The sequence below is a fragment of the Perissodus microlepis genome, chromosome 17, assembly GCF_051167445.1.
Source record: "Perissodus microlepis isolate ML-2025 ecotype Zambia chromosome 17, ASM5116744v1, whole genome shotgun sequence".
Lineage (NCBI taxonomy): Eukaryota > Metazoa > Chordata > Actinopteri > Cichliformes > Cichlidae > Perissodus > Perissodus microlepis.
The window spans coordinates 24,328,364-24,344,879 of NC_140477.1; the positions used below are offsets into that span (position 1 = coordinate 24,328,364).

Consider the following 16,516-nt stretch of genomic DNA (forward strand, 5'->3'; position numbering starts at 1 on the left):
TCAAGCTTATTGATTTTAGCTCAGCAACACTCCACTGGGTTCACTGTCATTTTCACTAAGCTTCAGGTTCAAGATGAACTCGTTCTGATATTTGATTTGATTTGATTTGATATACCTTTATTAGTCCCACAAGGGGAAATTTCATAAGGCTGCCAACCTATTGCACGCAATGGCGGCGCCATCTTACCCTCCGACCATACATACATTACACAAAACATCACATGGGGAAGACAGGTCAGAGAGGTATAACAATGGAAAATGCACCACATGAGGAAAGATAAGGAGAAAAAAATAACTCCCCCCAGACTGAGCTCCAACAGGGAGATCAGTTTGAGAACAGAAAAAAACACCTCTGCACATAGCACATGAAAAAAAACTCTTAATACACCAAAGAAACACATGACAAGCAACAGGGGTGGGTAAAGGGTGAGAGACAGCCGAATTAGACAGTACATCCGGGCCTGCGTGCGCTGGTCTCCATGATCCACCGTCAACATCGGAAGGGAATAAGCGTCGAAGGCGTTTGGAAAGGGATGGGGGATGAGTGTGTGCATATCAGTGTATATATGTATGTATGTGTGTGTCCAGAGTTCAGCTGAGACAGTGTCCTTCGCCCTGCTAGGCTAAGTAAACAGTCTTCCAGCCAACCCAGATGGCCTTGCATGGAATGGGAAGGAACAGTCTAAACACAGTCGTTATCAGGGTGTTTTTTGTTCGGCTCCAGCCTTGCAACCGCAGCTGGCGCCGAGAGGGTATCCGCATGAAGTGATGGTGCTTTTTACTTTAGTGCGAACAACTCATATAAATATGGTATTCCTGCTCGGGGACCACTCGTTCCCATGAGCACAATTGCAGTGAACATGATTGGCCTTTAAAAAAAGATTTAGGTTGATGTTATGAGCCAACTTCCAGTGTCAACTTTCACATGAATGCAATTGTGATGCAAGGTTTTTATATTACTATATTTGATGTGACTAGTATTATTTATTTCTTTTGCTTAAATACTGTTGTTGATCATATGACCAAATTATTAAGCTTGAAACTGACTTTCACACAGTCTACCACTCCTTCATGTGTTTTTGGAATACAGTTGACAGCTACTGACAGCCATTGTTTACACCAATGGAAGATTTATGCAGTGTTATGCTGATTTGATCAACCACGTCTGGACAAGTCTGCCTTGTTACTACCACCATCACAAACCTCTTAAAACATTGAATGGTCCTAACCACATCTGCCCATGTGTACTCCACGTGTCTACATACTGCAACAACAACCACCACCACCAACTCTTTTTTTTGTTTGTTTGTTTTTTGGCAAGAAGATGTCCTTGTAGGCTATGATGCATACTGGACTGTCAAATCTAACACACTCTGAAGGGTTCTTTAACCAGAATAACACCTCTTGTCAAAATGCCCTGAGATGAGATTGGTTCCAACTGCCCTTCCTAATTCCTACTTTTGACTACTTTTATCCTTATTCGGCATACAATGACCATTTAGCTGCATTAGTTTCCTATCCTCCGTAGAGCCCAGGGGCATAGGTGGGCTGATGGGTAGGAAAGCAATGGGGCTGGTTGGAACACTGTGGCTAGCAGGATTTCTTGACCTCTCAATGTCCTGGATAAAAAATCGATTGGTTCCGTTGGAGCCATCTACTAACAAAAGTGTGTTCTGTAGATGTGGTTGAACTACATATTGTATGGGTTGTGATACAGAGCTGGTGTAGTAAATTGGTTCCTGTTGTAGTAAAACAGTCTGAACTGGACTGGGTAGTTTATCATAATGACTAATATGAGAGGAACGTCTGACACTAGTACTCTTAGAGGTAGGAAGTGTCATAGATCGGGCAGTACTTACAGTACCGACAGATGATTGTAGTATATTTGTATTGGACGTTACTCTTTCTGTTTTTATGTCTGCATGCTTTGTTTCAACAATGTGCTCCTGTCTGCTCCTAAAAACTGGCTCGACAAAATCAGCTGTGCTTTTGATAGCACCTGCAACATTTTGTGCCAATATGGGTTTGGGGGACATTGTAGGAAACATACAGATCTCAGCCAGAGTCTTGAACTTTGGCCCAAGTTCAGTGAGGAAATCTAAGTCATTGTCATCCTCCAGAAGGCTGCAGCAACCCACAGAGCCAGCAGAGGAGCCCTGGCCCTCAAAATCATATTCCAAATGGGAATCCTCCACAGGAACAGCACATGCCGCTTTCTGTTTGAGGCAAATAAACAAAACAGTCAGTGGCATCAAAAGCTTCATTACACAGGAGTCCAAAGAGAAGATACTGTGACAAATAATTGCATGTATAGCTATTATACCATAGTACCTGAGAGTAGTAATCATTGAGAAAAGCATCAGGAAGGGCTATGTCCTCATACAGGGCTTCTGTGTGTTGTATACCCATCACTTTTCTGTTGAATGACGCACGCCCTTTGCCAAGGTTCACTGATTCCCTTGAAAATGTGTAGGCATTGTCAACCTCCATTACAGTCTGGACAGCTGCCTGATATTTCTGCTCGCTGCGGATTTGTATCTCATCAATTTCCATTATGTTTGAATTTTTCCTGTTGAAATTTGACGACTGTCCCATCTTAACCTTTTGGAGCATAACAGGTAAACATTGGAGTGACATTTCCTAAAAGTAAAAGAAGAAGAAAAAATTATCTTTGAACACAACTTCTGTACGAAACGACATTGATTTCAGTTTTCAGAATCATGTTTTTAAAACAAAGTTGAATCAGGGATGACTGACAAGCTATCGCATTCCTCCTTAAAAATCAGTTTGTTTTCTACATATCCACATTAAATAAAACAAAAAATTTTCCCAGACAAACGTGAAAGCCCACCTTATCCTCGCCTCTGCCTTCAGTATGATAGGATATGAGGTTTTCTTTGGGGAGAAATGGTAGCTCATTAAATTGGTCAGGAAAGATTTTGTCTGCCCCTGCATACTGACAGACCACCAGAAGAAATGGGATAACTGCACAAATAAAAAATAGATAAAAACATTCAAATTCAAATGTAAAGATTCAAACTAAAGCATAAAAGTTTGGGCTTTTCATGTATTTAAACCTTTTTTCTGTTATGCACAGTACTTTTTCAGTGTAGGTAAAAATACAACGAACTAGTATTACATTTAAATAGAACTGAATAATACTTTAGAACAGCGGTCCCCAACCCCCGGGCCTCGGACCGGTACCGGTCCGTGAGTCGTTTGGTACCGGGCCGCGAGAGTTGAGGCTCAGGTGTGAAATGTATGGTTTTCAGGGTTTTTTATCGGTTTTCAGCGTTATTTTGTTATCGTTTTGATCGTTAACTCTGTTTTCCTTGGTCTTTTCACGTGTGTTATGAATAAATCTTCTTTTTTTCGGTACCGGTACTAGTTTTATTTTGTTGTATTTATCCGCGACACCTTAAAGGCCGGTCCGTGAAAATAATGTCGGGCATAAACCGGTCCGTGGCGCAAAAAAGGTTGGGGACCGCTGCTTTAGAATAAATAGCTGTACAGACACAAAATAGTCCTGAATATGTATTGAAAATCTTAAACATATGTTTTTCCCAACTAGGCCTGTTATACGTATCATTAGTGGATGTTCTAAAATCAACTCACATAGTAGTAAGCAAAATGCCAGTAACAACAAGCCAATGGCTGGTGCAGCAAGCTTAGATGATGTAGTTCCTAGTCTTGCTGTTCTCAGGCTGCAGTCCTCTGTTTCCAAACAAGTACAAACATTCACCGTAAAAACTTCCTTGGTTGGACAAGACAGACCCTGGGCATCCAACACCTCTACCTGGAGATTATGTTGTCCAGGCCATAGTGGCACATGAGAATGAATAGCAGCGCTTGTCTCTGGAGATAACAAAGCACAAAGAGTTTTCAAAGACAATTTCCCTCCACTGCACTGCAACTCAAGCTTCGAATTAACTTTACTTCAGGATTTATTCTGCCTCCTCAAACAAAGCAAATACTTTGGAAAGGAAAAACCAATTACATTAAATTACATTTAGTAAAAACATATAAAAATTTGCCCAAATTTCTTTTCTGTAAACTAGCAGATAGTTTATTTTACTGCATGATATTAGAATAGGGTGAATTGATGCCACTGTAATAGGATTAGAGGAAATAATTATTGTATTGTAACTGAAAATGTACACTATATTGCCCAAACTTTTCACACTTTACACACATATGAACTTGAGTGGCATTACATTCTTAATCCACAGAGTTTAATATCATGTTAGCCCACCCTTTGCAGTGTCAACTCTTCAGGGAAGGCTTTCCACAAGGTTTAGGGGTGTGTTTACTGTGCCCATCAACTTTTATGGAATTGTTTTTAATCTAAATGTTTGGTTTATGATCTCTCTCTCTATTAAAATGAAAAACTGCTCATTTCTTTGTAAGTGAGCAAACTTGCATATTCTCAGCAGGGGATCAAACACTCATTTCCCCCACTGTATAGATAAGGCTTAAGTCTTTACGGTAAGTCACTATAATAATAAAATTAGTACTACAATTACTAATGCAAAAATAAATAAATAAATAAAATTAAAATGGTAAATGGCCTGTATTTGTATCGCGCTTTACTTGGTCCTCAAAGGACCTCAAAGCGCTTTACATGTTCAGTCATCCACCCATTCACACGCACATTCACACACTGATGATGGCAAGCTACATTGTAGCCACAGCCGCCCTGTTGCGTACTGACAGAGGCGAAAATAAACGTTTCCATTTTTTCTTTTGACCCAAACCAGATTTTCTTACCATTGATGACTTCTACAACCCAGCTGCCTTGTGTCCCATCAGGTATTATTCTGAACGTGAACGGAGCAGCATTGGGACTAACATCTTCATCAATGCCCGTAATGTAAACAGATTTCTGATCAGAGCACAGACTGGCATGGTTTGTAGTCAGGGTTGGACAGTGGTCATTGCCGTCAGTGACTTGAATGGCTATTGTTCCTGTTGCTGTCTTTGATGGCATGTCTGAAAAGCAGATACGGTAAATATGTCAGTAAAAATTTGAAGCAAATGCCGTGATTGCCATTTGCTGGACTGGTATACATAGCACCTTTCCATTTAATAATAATAATAATAATGGATTGCATTTATTTAGCGCTTTTCAGGACCCCTCAAAGCGCTTTACAATTCCACTATTCATTCACTCTCACACACTGGTGGAGGCAGCTACAGTTGTAGCCACAGCTGCCCTGGGGCAGACTGACAGAAGCAAGGCTGCCATATCGCGCCATCGGCCCCTCTGGCCATCACCAGTAGGCGGTAGGTGAAGTGTTTTGCCCAAGGACACAACGACCGAGACTGACCGAGACTGTCCGAGCCAGGGCTCGAACCGGCAACCTTCCGATTACAAGACGAACACACAACTCTTGAGCCACAATCGCCCTTCCTTAAGTTGAAGGAAGTGCCTTCTACTTTCTAATTTTCAGTCATGGGTACATATACATGCTTTATACCTAAGCACCTGAAAAGTTGATTCTTTTCATGTGGACGTAGCATTTTCAGTGTCCAGATCAACAGAATCAGCTTTTTGGGACTTCCTTACCTGGATGATTGAGCATGCATCAGGACTATACCTAAACATTTTTTGAATTAGGTTTGTAGAGTTTTAAAACATTTTCTTGTTGATTTGAATTCTACTAGTATTTCAGTTTCTGGGTCGGCCTCCTGAACTGTCTCTGTGGACTCTGTTTGGTTATGCTCCCAGCTGTGTCTCCCTCCGGTTTCCCATTCCCTGATGACCTTTAATCCATTACTAATTATTCATATGTTCAATTTAGACTGGTGAAACTAATATTTTAATTAGATTCCACTTATATGTTGATCATATGAAATAAGATAATAAAAGCTTTTAAGATCAAATCCAAAATGTTTGATGACATAAGGGCTTCATATGAAGGCAGGTTACACATTTGTTTTGACTGCCTTAAATATCTTGGCTACAAGCACAACCCAGTAATTCTAGGGGCTTGTTAACCTGATAGGTTAAATACCTGATTCTTGGCCCTCCACAATGAAAATTTTCAAGTAAGATCTGAAAAGTTGTTGCTACCAATATTTTATTGGTAGTTAACTGAAATGAAATCCTTCAGTAGGGAAAAAGATAACCTTCAAACCTAAATATAAGAAGTGGAGGAAGCAGCAATGAAGTCTTAGTGTTGACAAGAGAATTACCTTTGGGTATAGCTAGAATCTTGGCGATATAGGTACCATTCTTCAAGTAAGGTGACTCCCTGTCTGGTGTCCTTTTGAGTTTAATTTCAGCTGTTTCTGCATCAATTGTAAACAGGTTATCTGGATCATAAGCTTTGGCATAACTGGAATGCAAAACATATATAAGAAAGAAAAAAAAACATCAGTAAAGTAAAAACGAGCATCAGTGAAGTAAAAGTTCCATTTACATAAAACACCTGCTCAACATTATGATAAAGATGAAACCTTCAAAAACAAACAAAAACCTCTAACACAAAGTAGTTTTTAACTATTTTTATTAATTATAATAAATAATAATCATACCTGATAATGCTTTACATTAAAGACTTTATATTATTAACATAATTTGTGTCTTGATAGGATTAAACAGACCCATCAAAGATATTTTAAATGCTAAGAAGAACACAGCTGTTATCATTGTTTTATTGTTTTTACAGCTACCCCTGCTACCTGCTACGATTAGTTAATGTATTATTACACCAATTGACAACTTTTGCTGTTACCAGAGTAAAAGTAAGGAAAGAGCCCTCATTAAGATAAATACAGCTATTCAATTTTTTCAATTAATTTTTGTTCAAATAGCACCAAGTAACAACAGAAACTCTATTTTATTCATTTTTCTAAAACTTTAATTTATTTCTTGACTTCACTAGGATACTTTTCTTGTATATTATAGCTAAAATCATAAAATGTTACCAAATTGAAAAATAATTTAGTAAAGTTTAAAAAATGTCATCATTGATACTTTAGTTAACCAGTTATAGTCTTTTTGACACATAATATTTACATATGTGTTAATAAGTATCTTGTAATGAATTTTAACCACATTACTGCCTGTTCTTAGAAAACCTTAATGTAAAGCATTAGCCATTATATTATTATTGATCAAATGAAATAGGTGTTTGATGAGTGACATTTTTATATAAATCATATCATTGGTAGCTTTGCCATTAATAGAAATTACTGAAAACTGGATCATTATGACTAGGTCAAAAGCTGATGACTGTTCAATTACTGAACATAAGTCTCACAGATTTTACTGTAATTTGACAAACCTGACATCTTCAGCTGTTTTTCCTGTATCTGGATCAGTGGCAGCAAACACAGCGATCTTGCCATCTTTAGGTGCTTCCTTCGGGTCCTCGGATACATGAACAATCTTGGTGTCAGGTATAAATGCTGGACCCTCTGGTACATTATTAACTGATATTTTAATGGGGTAGCTTTTTGGTGCATCTGGCTTCAGCTTTGTTCCTGGTCCTGGTTTAAGCTTCACATCAGTGCCCACTTCAGGTCCAACTCCAGGGCCAGCCCCCACCTCAGGTTTAAGTCCTGCATCCAACCCTATATCCCCCTCGCCTTTCAGATCTAGGCCCACATCTACACTCACGCCTACATCCAATTCCACATCTACTCCCAGCTCTGTCTCTGCACCCACACCGGCACCAGCACCAGCTCCTGCCCCGGCACCAGCTCCAGTAACTAGAGGGTTACCCTCTCCAACATGAACACCCACATCCATCTGTACAGCACTACCAATCACAAACGGAGCAATATTCTCAATCAAAAGGCCAAGCTCAAGCTTCTGGACTGCTTCAAAATCCACAGGCTGCAAAATAAATGATAAAAGATAAAATGAGTTACTTGAGAGAAAACAGACACACAAAAAAATGAAATACATTCAAGAAACAAACCCAGAATTAGCTGCAAATTAAAACGTTTGAAGTGAGTTTATACAAATACATAGTGTAAAACATTGAACACGTCACCAATTTCTAAAGGTGCTACTGTCATGAAATTCTCACCAGATGTTGAGAACAACCAATCCACCAATCCACACGTGTAGAGAAATCAAACTATAGATGTTCATGGTTTTAAGTTTTAAGTATTGAGTTATGTGTAAAAATGAGAAATGTAGTTACAATAAGAACAGTGACAGACTGAACTAAATTATACTAAATCTAAGAAAGAGCTCTACTGTATACAAACAGCTCAATATATAAAGACCCATAATATTACAGTGATAACATATATATGTGGTGATATGCAGTGCTTTTTGACCTCCAAATATGGCATCGGCAGACCAGAAGATATTCTCCCAGGATCTCACGAGCTTGCCTAAATGTTGGTCAGCAAACTTTAAATGCACTTCAAGATGTTTTTTCTTCAGTGAGCATGCCTACAGGCCATAGTGGTCGAGTGCATTACTTGTTTTCTTTAAAACAATTGTACCTGCTGATTCCAGGTCTTTCTGTAGCTCTCTACAAGTGGACAACTCTGCTGATAATTCTTTTTACTCTGTCTGAATTCTTGTGGGGGAGCACCTGGTCATGGCCGGTCTATGGTCTGTCCACTCCCTGATTATGGCCCTAGCAGTGCTCACTTAAACATTCAGGCTATCAGATAGGCGGGCAGGATTGCTTCTAAGTACCGACAGATTTCAGCTGGTGTCATGACTTTCCATTCCTTTTTGCACCTCCCTTTCTTCATGTGCTCAAGACTTTTTTCGCGGTGTCCCTGCATCTGTGGTTTGTTTTCTTTGCAGGTATGAATTGCATGGGTCAGGGTTAGGGTTGGGCAGTAACACATTACTGTAATCTGATTACTTTTTTCAAGTAACGATCGAAGGGATTACTATTGCAAAAAAAGTAATACGAGTACTGTTACTTTCCCTTAAGCATGCTGCGTTACTGCGCTACTAAACCGTGATTGTGTTTGTTATAGTGTCTCTAATATTACATATTCTGGTTGTGTATCATTTTTTTTAAAATTGTAAGTAATAAAGTAACTAATTACTTTTGAAAATATTTAATCAGTAAAGTAACAGGATTACTTTCTTGGAGAAGTAATCAGTAATTAGTAACTGATTACTGTTTTCAAGTAACTTGACCAACACTGGTTGCGACGGACATCTGGTGAAAATGCTTTTATAGCTCCTTTAAAACTAATAAAGGTGCTACTGAAATATCGAAAATATTGAAACTTGGTGACACATTCAGTAGTTGTTTACCCGCTGTATTAAATACCTTTATCAACTTTAAGATGCCCTCGTTGGTTTCCTTGTCTGTCTCAATGGAAAAGAGATTATCTTCATTTCCTTTGGAAATTGTGAAGCGAGTCAGCCAGTTGTCTGTGTATTCTTGGTCTTTGTCCAAAGCCTTGATTTTCATCACCACGACATTGTCAACATTTTCATCCACTGAGCCAGAATACTGAAATTAGAACAGCATGATAAAGATACACCCCATAATGAAAATGTTTTTGTAATAATAAGATGTTAAGTGCCTGGCAATAATACATTATTTTAGTAACACAAACTTATCCTATTGTCATCTTGTACTTTTGTACTTTTTTTTCTTTATCATTGTGCTTACAAAAGACTAGAAAAACATTGAAATTATATGAAATGATAAACTGTACATAGTTCCTTTTTAAATTTTCTATAGCTTTCGATGTAAGGTGGTCTCTCACGGTTAGCATTCTTGTTAATTTTAGATTAAATGAAATCCTGCCAAAAATTCACGAACCGTTTTTTCAGTGTCTTTCTGAAACAGGATGTTTTGTATTTACCAAATGAAAATAGGCAGTTCTGTTTTTTCACCAATAATTATCATAACCCCAGTGTTAAGCGATCCATCAGTCCATCCTTCAGAATGCCATGCTGTGAACCACTGCAGTGGAAGCTGCAGGTCTCCACCTGATGAAGCTAACAGAAATACATCATCTACAAAAAACAAAGATGAAATCGAGCCGTCCCCTCATCCTCAGACTCTGCTTCTATTATAGAAGGCATGAGATGTGATTGATGAGATTCTTAAAGCATTTCTCCAACTCTACAGGCCTGACAGGCCTGGCACCAGGGTAGGACCCAGGTAATCCTGTCCCGCACAGTGTACACTGGACCCTTGATTTATTACAAAGTAAATGGGTTATCTGAATCGCTCTTTGTCTGCTTTAAAACATGCTGCAGATTAATAGTGGTAATAAAACAGTGATCACTGACTTTTTTAGGGCATTTTTAGAGCAAAGAATTAAAGACAACAGCCTTAACGAACACAGTGTAGTTTGTACTCGGAAGCAGGGTTTATGGGGCTGTAAGAGGCTTGTTGGAATCTCTGAGCTTATGGTGTGCTCATCCATAGCAGGAGGCACTAATACTGTCTTGCTTGGAAGTTTTTCTCCTGGCTTGGATGCTAGTTTTGGTTAAAAGTTAAAACACGATGCATGCTCTATAAAAACTGAACAGCAGACATCGTTACATATTTAGTACACTATAATACTGAGTAAGTAATAGGGATAATAAGTAATAAGGTAGAGCTGACTTAAAAACTGTTTATAACAGTAACCTGGAACAACATGAACAACTCGCATGACATTACAATGTAAGTATGCTTTAAAACAGCGGTCCCCAACCCCCGGGCCTCGGACCGGTACCGGTCCGTGAGTCGTTTGGTACCGGGCCGCGAGAGTTGAGGCTCAGGTGTGAAATGTATGGTTTTCAGGGTTTTTATCGGTTTTCAGCGTTATTTTGTTATTGTTTTTATTGTTAACTCGGTTTTCCTTGGTCTTTTCATGTGTGTTATGAATAAATCTTCTTTTTCGCTACCGGTACTAGTTTTATTTTGTTGTATTTATCCGCGACACCTTAAAGGCCGGTCCGTGAAAATATTGTCGGGCATAAACCGGTCCGTGGCGCAAAAAAGGTTGGGGACCACTGCTTTAAAACATGCACTCCTTCCATTTTGAAAATTGGACCGTGCTCAACAAAGCAAACATTAAAACTATATTGAACTTGAGCTCAGGAGAGAAATTGTCACGATCCTGGGTCTTTTGACCCAGCGTTTTGAGTTTGAGTTTATTTTGATGTTTAAGTTCATTAGGTTATCTAAGTGTTAATTAGATTCCCTTGTGTTTTCAACCCCTGTGTTAAGTCTTCCTTGTCCTTTATGTGTTTCATGTCTTTTGTTGTCAAGTTCATGTTCTCATGTCTGTATTTCATTATGTTTCCTGTTTTATTTTGAAGCGGTCCTGTGTTCCTGTGTTCATTGTGTTTAGTTTTACTCTCCCCTTGTGATGTCGTTATGTTCATTTCTTTCAGCTTTTTTCCCCATGTGTTCCCACTTCCGTCATTACCCTCCTGTGTGTACTTAGTCCGTTTGTTTTCAGTCATTCCTTGTTAGGTTGTCTGCTAGTCCACATTGTGTTTCCAGGTATCCATGCCAGTTTTCCATGTTTAAGGTTTTTCATGTTTTAGTTCACCCAGTTTAGGTTTTTGTTTAGTTTCACCCAGACCCTTTGCCTTAATAAACGGCTTGTTTTTGTTTATCCACGTCACTTTTCACGTTCTATTTTGGTCTGCATTTGAGTCCTTTTCACAATACATGCAATCTGCCTCAGACAGACTGTGACAGAAATATTTTCTGAAGTAATAAATCAACAACTGAAACTGTTTTTTGCTACCAAGGGACTTACCCCATGGCAATTAGAAAGAATGCAGGGTAACTTTCTTCCTGTATTACTTTTCAAATCCATAAGCTATGTCTAAATTACATAGACAGTCCAGAGGAGCAAACTCCAGAGCTTTCCAAAATGGGCCAACACAGTTCAAGAATTTTTTAAACATCATTTTGCCACAATTTGTCTGACACGCAGATGAATACTTTCATACTACGAAGATGGAAATGAATCTACGACTGCTTCTCAAAACTCTGGGAACAAGTAGCATGCAGAAGTAACAGCCTTTTACTGCTACTGGATATTCCTAAACTCCCTGCAGCTTGGGCCACCAAAGCGCACTTGATACCACTAACGTAAAGTGCATAACTTAAGCCATCCATAAATAATGAGACAGACACAGCTATGTACAGTTGTTTTGAAAGTGATTAATAATATAAAAATAAATTTGGATGCCTTAAGAACAAGTAAAGGCCATATTCATTACCTCAGATTTTTCCAGAGTAGGCATGTTATCATTGATGTCCAGGATCTTGATCGCTACAGTTCCAGTTCCTGTTAGTCCACTTGCTGCTCCTCCCATATCAGTTAGTTTTATAACCAGGCTGTAGGAGTCATAAGTCTGTAAAAAGGAGGTGAAAACGCATGACTTGTATCCAAATACTTCAGAAGAATTGTAATCATACTAAGCTAAGATGAGTCAGTCCTGTTTTCCTTCCACGATGAGAAAATCACCTTTGCGCGTTTAGGAGGTATGGTCCAATTATGACATCTGCACAATGTCTCTCTTAAGAATATTTTATTTGAATTACATTTTCAGTCCAGGAACATTGTTTTATTGTACCTGACAAAGATTGCCTGAACCAAAATGTATATATTTAAGAAATATATTAAGAAAGTTAAGAAAGAAATTCGTGCAAAAATGCAGAAGCATATATGTGTCTTGCTGTACGTGCAGTGACTGCTAGCCTCACCTCTCTGTCCAGCGTGGGCTCTTTGACATACAGTTTTCCAGTCTTTTCATCTAAATGGAACATGTGACCTGTGCCTTCTGGCTTCTGACTGACGATGCTGTAGGAGATCTCTGCATTAATTGTTCCAGCTTGATCGTTGTCTTTACCCTCAAGCTGCATGACAAAGGTTCCTGCAGTGGAGCACAACAGCTCAACATGATAATTTGACAAACAACTTTCACATACATAATATATCCAGACTGTGTTTATATGCGACAAAAAAGAAGGTTAGAGGCTGATTCTCAAAATGAATGTCAACTGGATCTTATAGAACGCAGACATATTTTAACCGTTTTTAAGATGTAAATATGATGCGGACGGCTGTGACTAAGCAAGTCGAAGGTCATCTGTGGAATGTTAAGCTTCTAGCCCAGAGTTCTTCTGTTCTTCTTTTCCCCTGTCTGTCATGACTTCCCCTCTCTCTATTGCTCGTGCAATATCATCTCACTACTCCTAGTCTTACTAGGCTAAAGAAATATATTCAGAAGAGAACAGATTTCAGGGATTTTCTCACAAGAACTCCATAAAAGCTAAAATGCAATTTGTACCCCATCACATATAGAAAACTATGTTTAAAATCCATCATTACCTTTTTCGCTTGCCTCATTAATGTTTCCAGTATGCAGCTCAAAAGAAGGAACATTGTCATTTTGGTCCTGGACTGTTATAGTCAGTGGGATGTTATCCTCTGCCGTGGTCCCATTCCTGTATCTAGCGATCCCTGTTAGCTGTGTAAATTGTGAATGACAGACTGAGATAGTTTTAAAATGTAACTTTTAATATGTAATACAATTATATATAGAAACTATATTAATGACTTCGGAATTTCAGATTGTACTTGGAGTTCTACGGCCTAAGATTAAAAATGATCCTTCAAGTTCAACTTTTACTGAAGAAAAGTCATTTCTTTTCTTGAGTAAAATTTGCAATCTGGTATTAATCTGGTGCGATAGGGCCCTTCTGTATAAAGGGGAGAGAAAGATACGTTCCCTGAGGTCTGTTTCTCACAGAAGTGGAGCTGAGACCAGGAATGGAATTCCATGATATTGTTTGGTGTTACATAATAGAGAAAATGGTGAAAGAAAACTGTGCAGAGTAAAAAACAGAAAAGAAAAAATGAACAAACAAACATCAAAATAAACTTACATTGTAGGATGGGCAGTTTTCCCGATCCAGCAGACCAGTGATACGTACAAAACCAGTCTCTCGGTCCACCACAAAGAGGTTAAATGGATTTTTATCTGCCCCTTCTCCAGAAAGGAAATATTGAACTATCTCAAATTTGTCTTTATCAGAGCGTATCTGAAATAAAACAGGGGGAGCATTTACTGTAAATTACATAGTAAGACTTGGTAAAATAGATGGTAAACATGTAAAAAATTGTTCTACTATTGAAGTTGAACTTAAGTCTCAGACAGTGATGTCAGGTTGGGGTGCTTCTTAAATATTCCTTGTTATACTTTTTAGCAAAAGCAAGTATGTGTTCAAGAACTGTTTTTCACTCTCTATTGGAATTGTTTTTGTAATAATACAAAAACTATGCCAAAGCACTGCAGGCACAACAGATACTGCACAGACATAAATGATGTCTAAACTTTTAATTTTACTATTGAAAAGAAAGAGTATATGCATAACTTTCCAAATGTCTGCACCTGAAATGTATCACTGTGATCATATTGGATTTGCAAATCCTTTAACAATTAGTTTTTAATAGGAAATCTGCACTGACACCTGTTTCACTGGTGTTTTTAAACTATAATTAGCAAACTTATGACTTGTGGTTGTTTTCAAGTGTTCAACTGTGTGTACAACTGGACTTTTTTAAAGGAATGTTCATGACATGCAATCCTAAAGTAGTGGAAGATAACCAAATGATGTGATAGAAGCCACTCAGCCACTGCTTAAAAATATAACGTGCATATAACATGTGTATATGCTATAAAGATTTCAATGAGCTGAAGACCTTTGCAATGTGTTTCAAATGGGTGTAGTCGATGTTCTCCATCAGCTTTGTAGGAGGAGGAATCCACTCTCTCCGATTCCTCCTCAGGTTCTTTACCTTCTTCTCTTTAGCCTCAGAACTCATCATCTGTAATGACAGTAGTACAGTTAAATCCCTCAGTCTACAACAAAACGCTGGGCGAGGCTTTCTTATTTTCCTTACACTGTGTTATCTGCAAACCGCCAACTTTGATTGTAGGATATAAATAATAATCTGTGTTAGGCAGTAAAATAAATAATACCTGACCGCACCACTTCATGGTGCTGTTTTGTCGCTTTAAATAAGAAGGATGCCCTAGCATGTTAATGTGATAGTAGTTTAAGACTGAATACTCACTAAGGCCAGTAAAAATAGAAGCAGTAGTCTCAACTCCGCCATGAGTGCAGAGACGCGTTGGGATGTGTTGAGTCAGGTTTTCAAAAAAGAACAAACCGATGGGCTGTATGTAATCGAATAATGTAATAATGTAAAGACACACCCACATCACGTTTAAGTCCGTCCCTCTATAGGGCTTGGCAACATGATGTTACCTCACAATGTGCTGCCAACACACTATGTGATGTGCAGGCCCTTTCTATTTAGCGTCCTTATTTAACACAAGCATGTACAGCATGTACTTTTGAGAGTTAAAGGTGTGTCTTATCAGCACAATAATTTTAAAGGTAATCCACACCTAAAGCACACTTCAAAGGCATTCCGTGAGAAGAGGCTACTTTTCAAAAAGATAAATGGATAAATAGTTTAGCTTTTTTCAGTGTTTTCGATGGTAAAATTTAAATAAGTTCTTTGATTTTGGGAAGAGAGTCTGGCAAAATGAATTTTGAGTTTTCCTGACTGTCTTTGTGCAGTTTATGGAAAATTAATTCCACCAGATTAATTCCAGATGTTGGCCTTCCACTAAATACTTGTTACCATTTAACATTCAAGTAAAGGAGATCATAACTGGGCTGAAAAACTAAAACTATCAGAGACAGAGACTTTAGACTTTGTGAGTGGCCAAATCATCAATCTAGAACATTCATAAAAGAAAACTGCAATATCAGATGAGGGACTGTTTCATGTATAGGGAGTCCATCGAACATGGCGCCTATGATGTCACCATTTCATACTGTAGTCTTGTAATCTCTGTAGCTTGTTGTTGGACAGTCATCTGTAAATCTGCAAGTCATCTGAAAATTAATTCATATGAACTTATATCATTGGTGGAACCTTGTATTTTGATCAAATGACTGGTGCCTACACACATACTGTGAAATACTCCATTTCAATCATGGATCAACATTTAGACTGATGTTGATATCCATAAATGTTTACTGGAATGATGCAAATGACGGTGTTAGCGTGACAATGCAGTGCACACAGTTTGCCTTTGGGCACTTTAAGGCATTCTCCAAAATAAAGCAAAATAAATAAATCAAGTCAAATGACTCCAGTGACGCTATCGTCAATGCGTAGTGTGTTAAATAAAAATGCTTTTATAGCCTTAGGCAAAAAGATAAAATCAGCATACTGCTGGTTTAAGACTCTTATTTTTACATGCAGGTACAGACAAGAACGTTCTCACATGGTATATCTTTCAACCAGTTTGAAAGGTCAAGATAGGTAGCGTAACAACTGTTCGCACACACACACACACACACACACACACACACACTTAAAATGATAAGCAGAAGAAGATGGATGTATGGAATTTTACTATTAACAATAACACAGCAGAAATAAGCATATAAATGGAAATCAGTCAACTATAACAAAATAATAAAGTGAGAAGAACAGATTGACAGACATTTGGACTGATGTTGATATCCTTGTA

At 38.3% G+C, this 16,516-nt stretch overlaps 1 protein-coding gene across 1 annotated transcript; it reads right to left on the minus strand.

Annotated features, from left to right (window-relative positions):
* Window positions 1–1,447: 1,447 nt before the first annotated feature.
* LOC146369706 (desmoglein-2.1-like) lies at window positions 1,448–15,087 on the minus strand. Its single transcript, XM_084910476.1, has 14 exons — window positions 15,040–15,087; window positions 14,665–14,790; window positions 13,848–14,003; window positions 13,291–13,429; window positions 12,663–12,832; window positions 12,176–12,310; window positions 9,261–9,446; window positions 7,290–7,843; window positions 6,196–6,338; window positions 4,768–4,989; window positions 3,616–3,855; window positions 2,852–2,985; window positions 2,332–2,640; window positions 1,448–2,216 (listed from the first exon to the last, which is right to left on the minus strand). The coding sequence occupies exons 1-14, from the start codon at window positions 15,079–15,081 to the stop codon at window positions 1,455–1,457; spliced, it is 3,318 nt and encodes a 1,105-aa protein (XP_084766602.1). The 5' UTR covers window positions 15,082–15,087; the 3' UTR covers window positions 1,448–1,454.
* Between the last annotated feature and the right edge of the window lie 1,429 nt (window positions 15,088–16,516).

Excerpts from the sequence above, each read along its gene's own strand:
- LOC146369706 (XM_084910476.1), bottom strand. The coding sequence starts at position 15,081 with ATGGCGGAGTTGAGACTACTGCTTCTATTTTTACTGGCCTTA. Across the intron at positions 7,844-9,260 it reads GCATCTTAAAGTTGATAAAG|CCTGTGGATTTTGAAGCAGT; the intron begins GTATTTAATACA and ends TTTATTTTGCAG. Across the intron at positions 4,990-6,195 it reads GATTCTAGCTATACCCAAAG|ACATGCCATCAAAGACAGCA; the intron begins GTAATTCTCTTG and ends TCTGCTTTTCAG.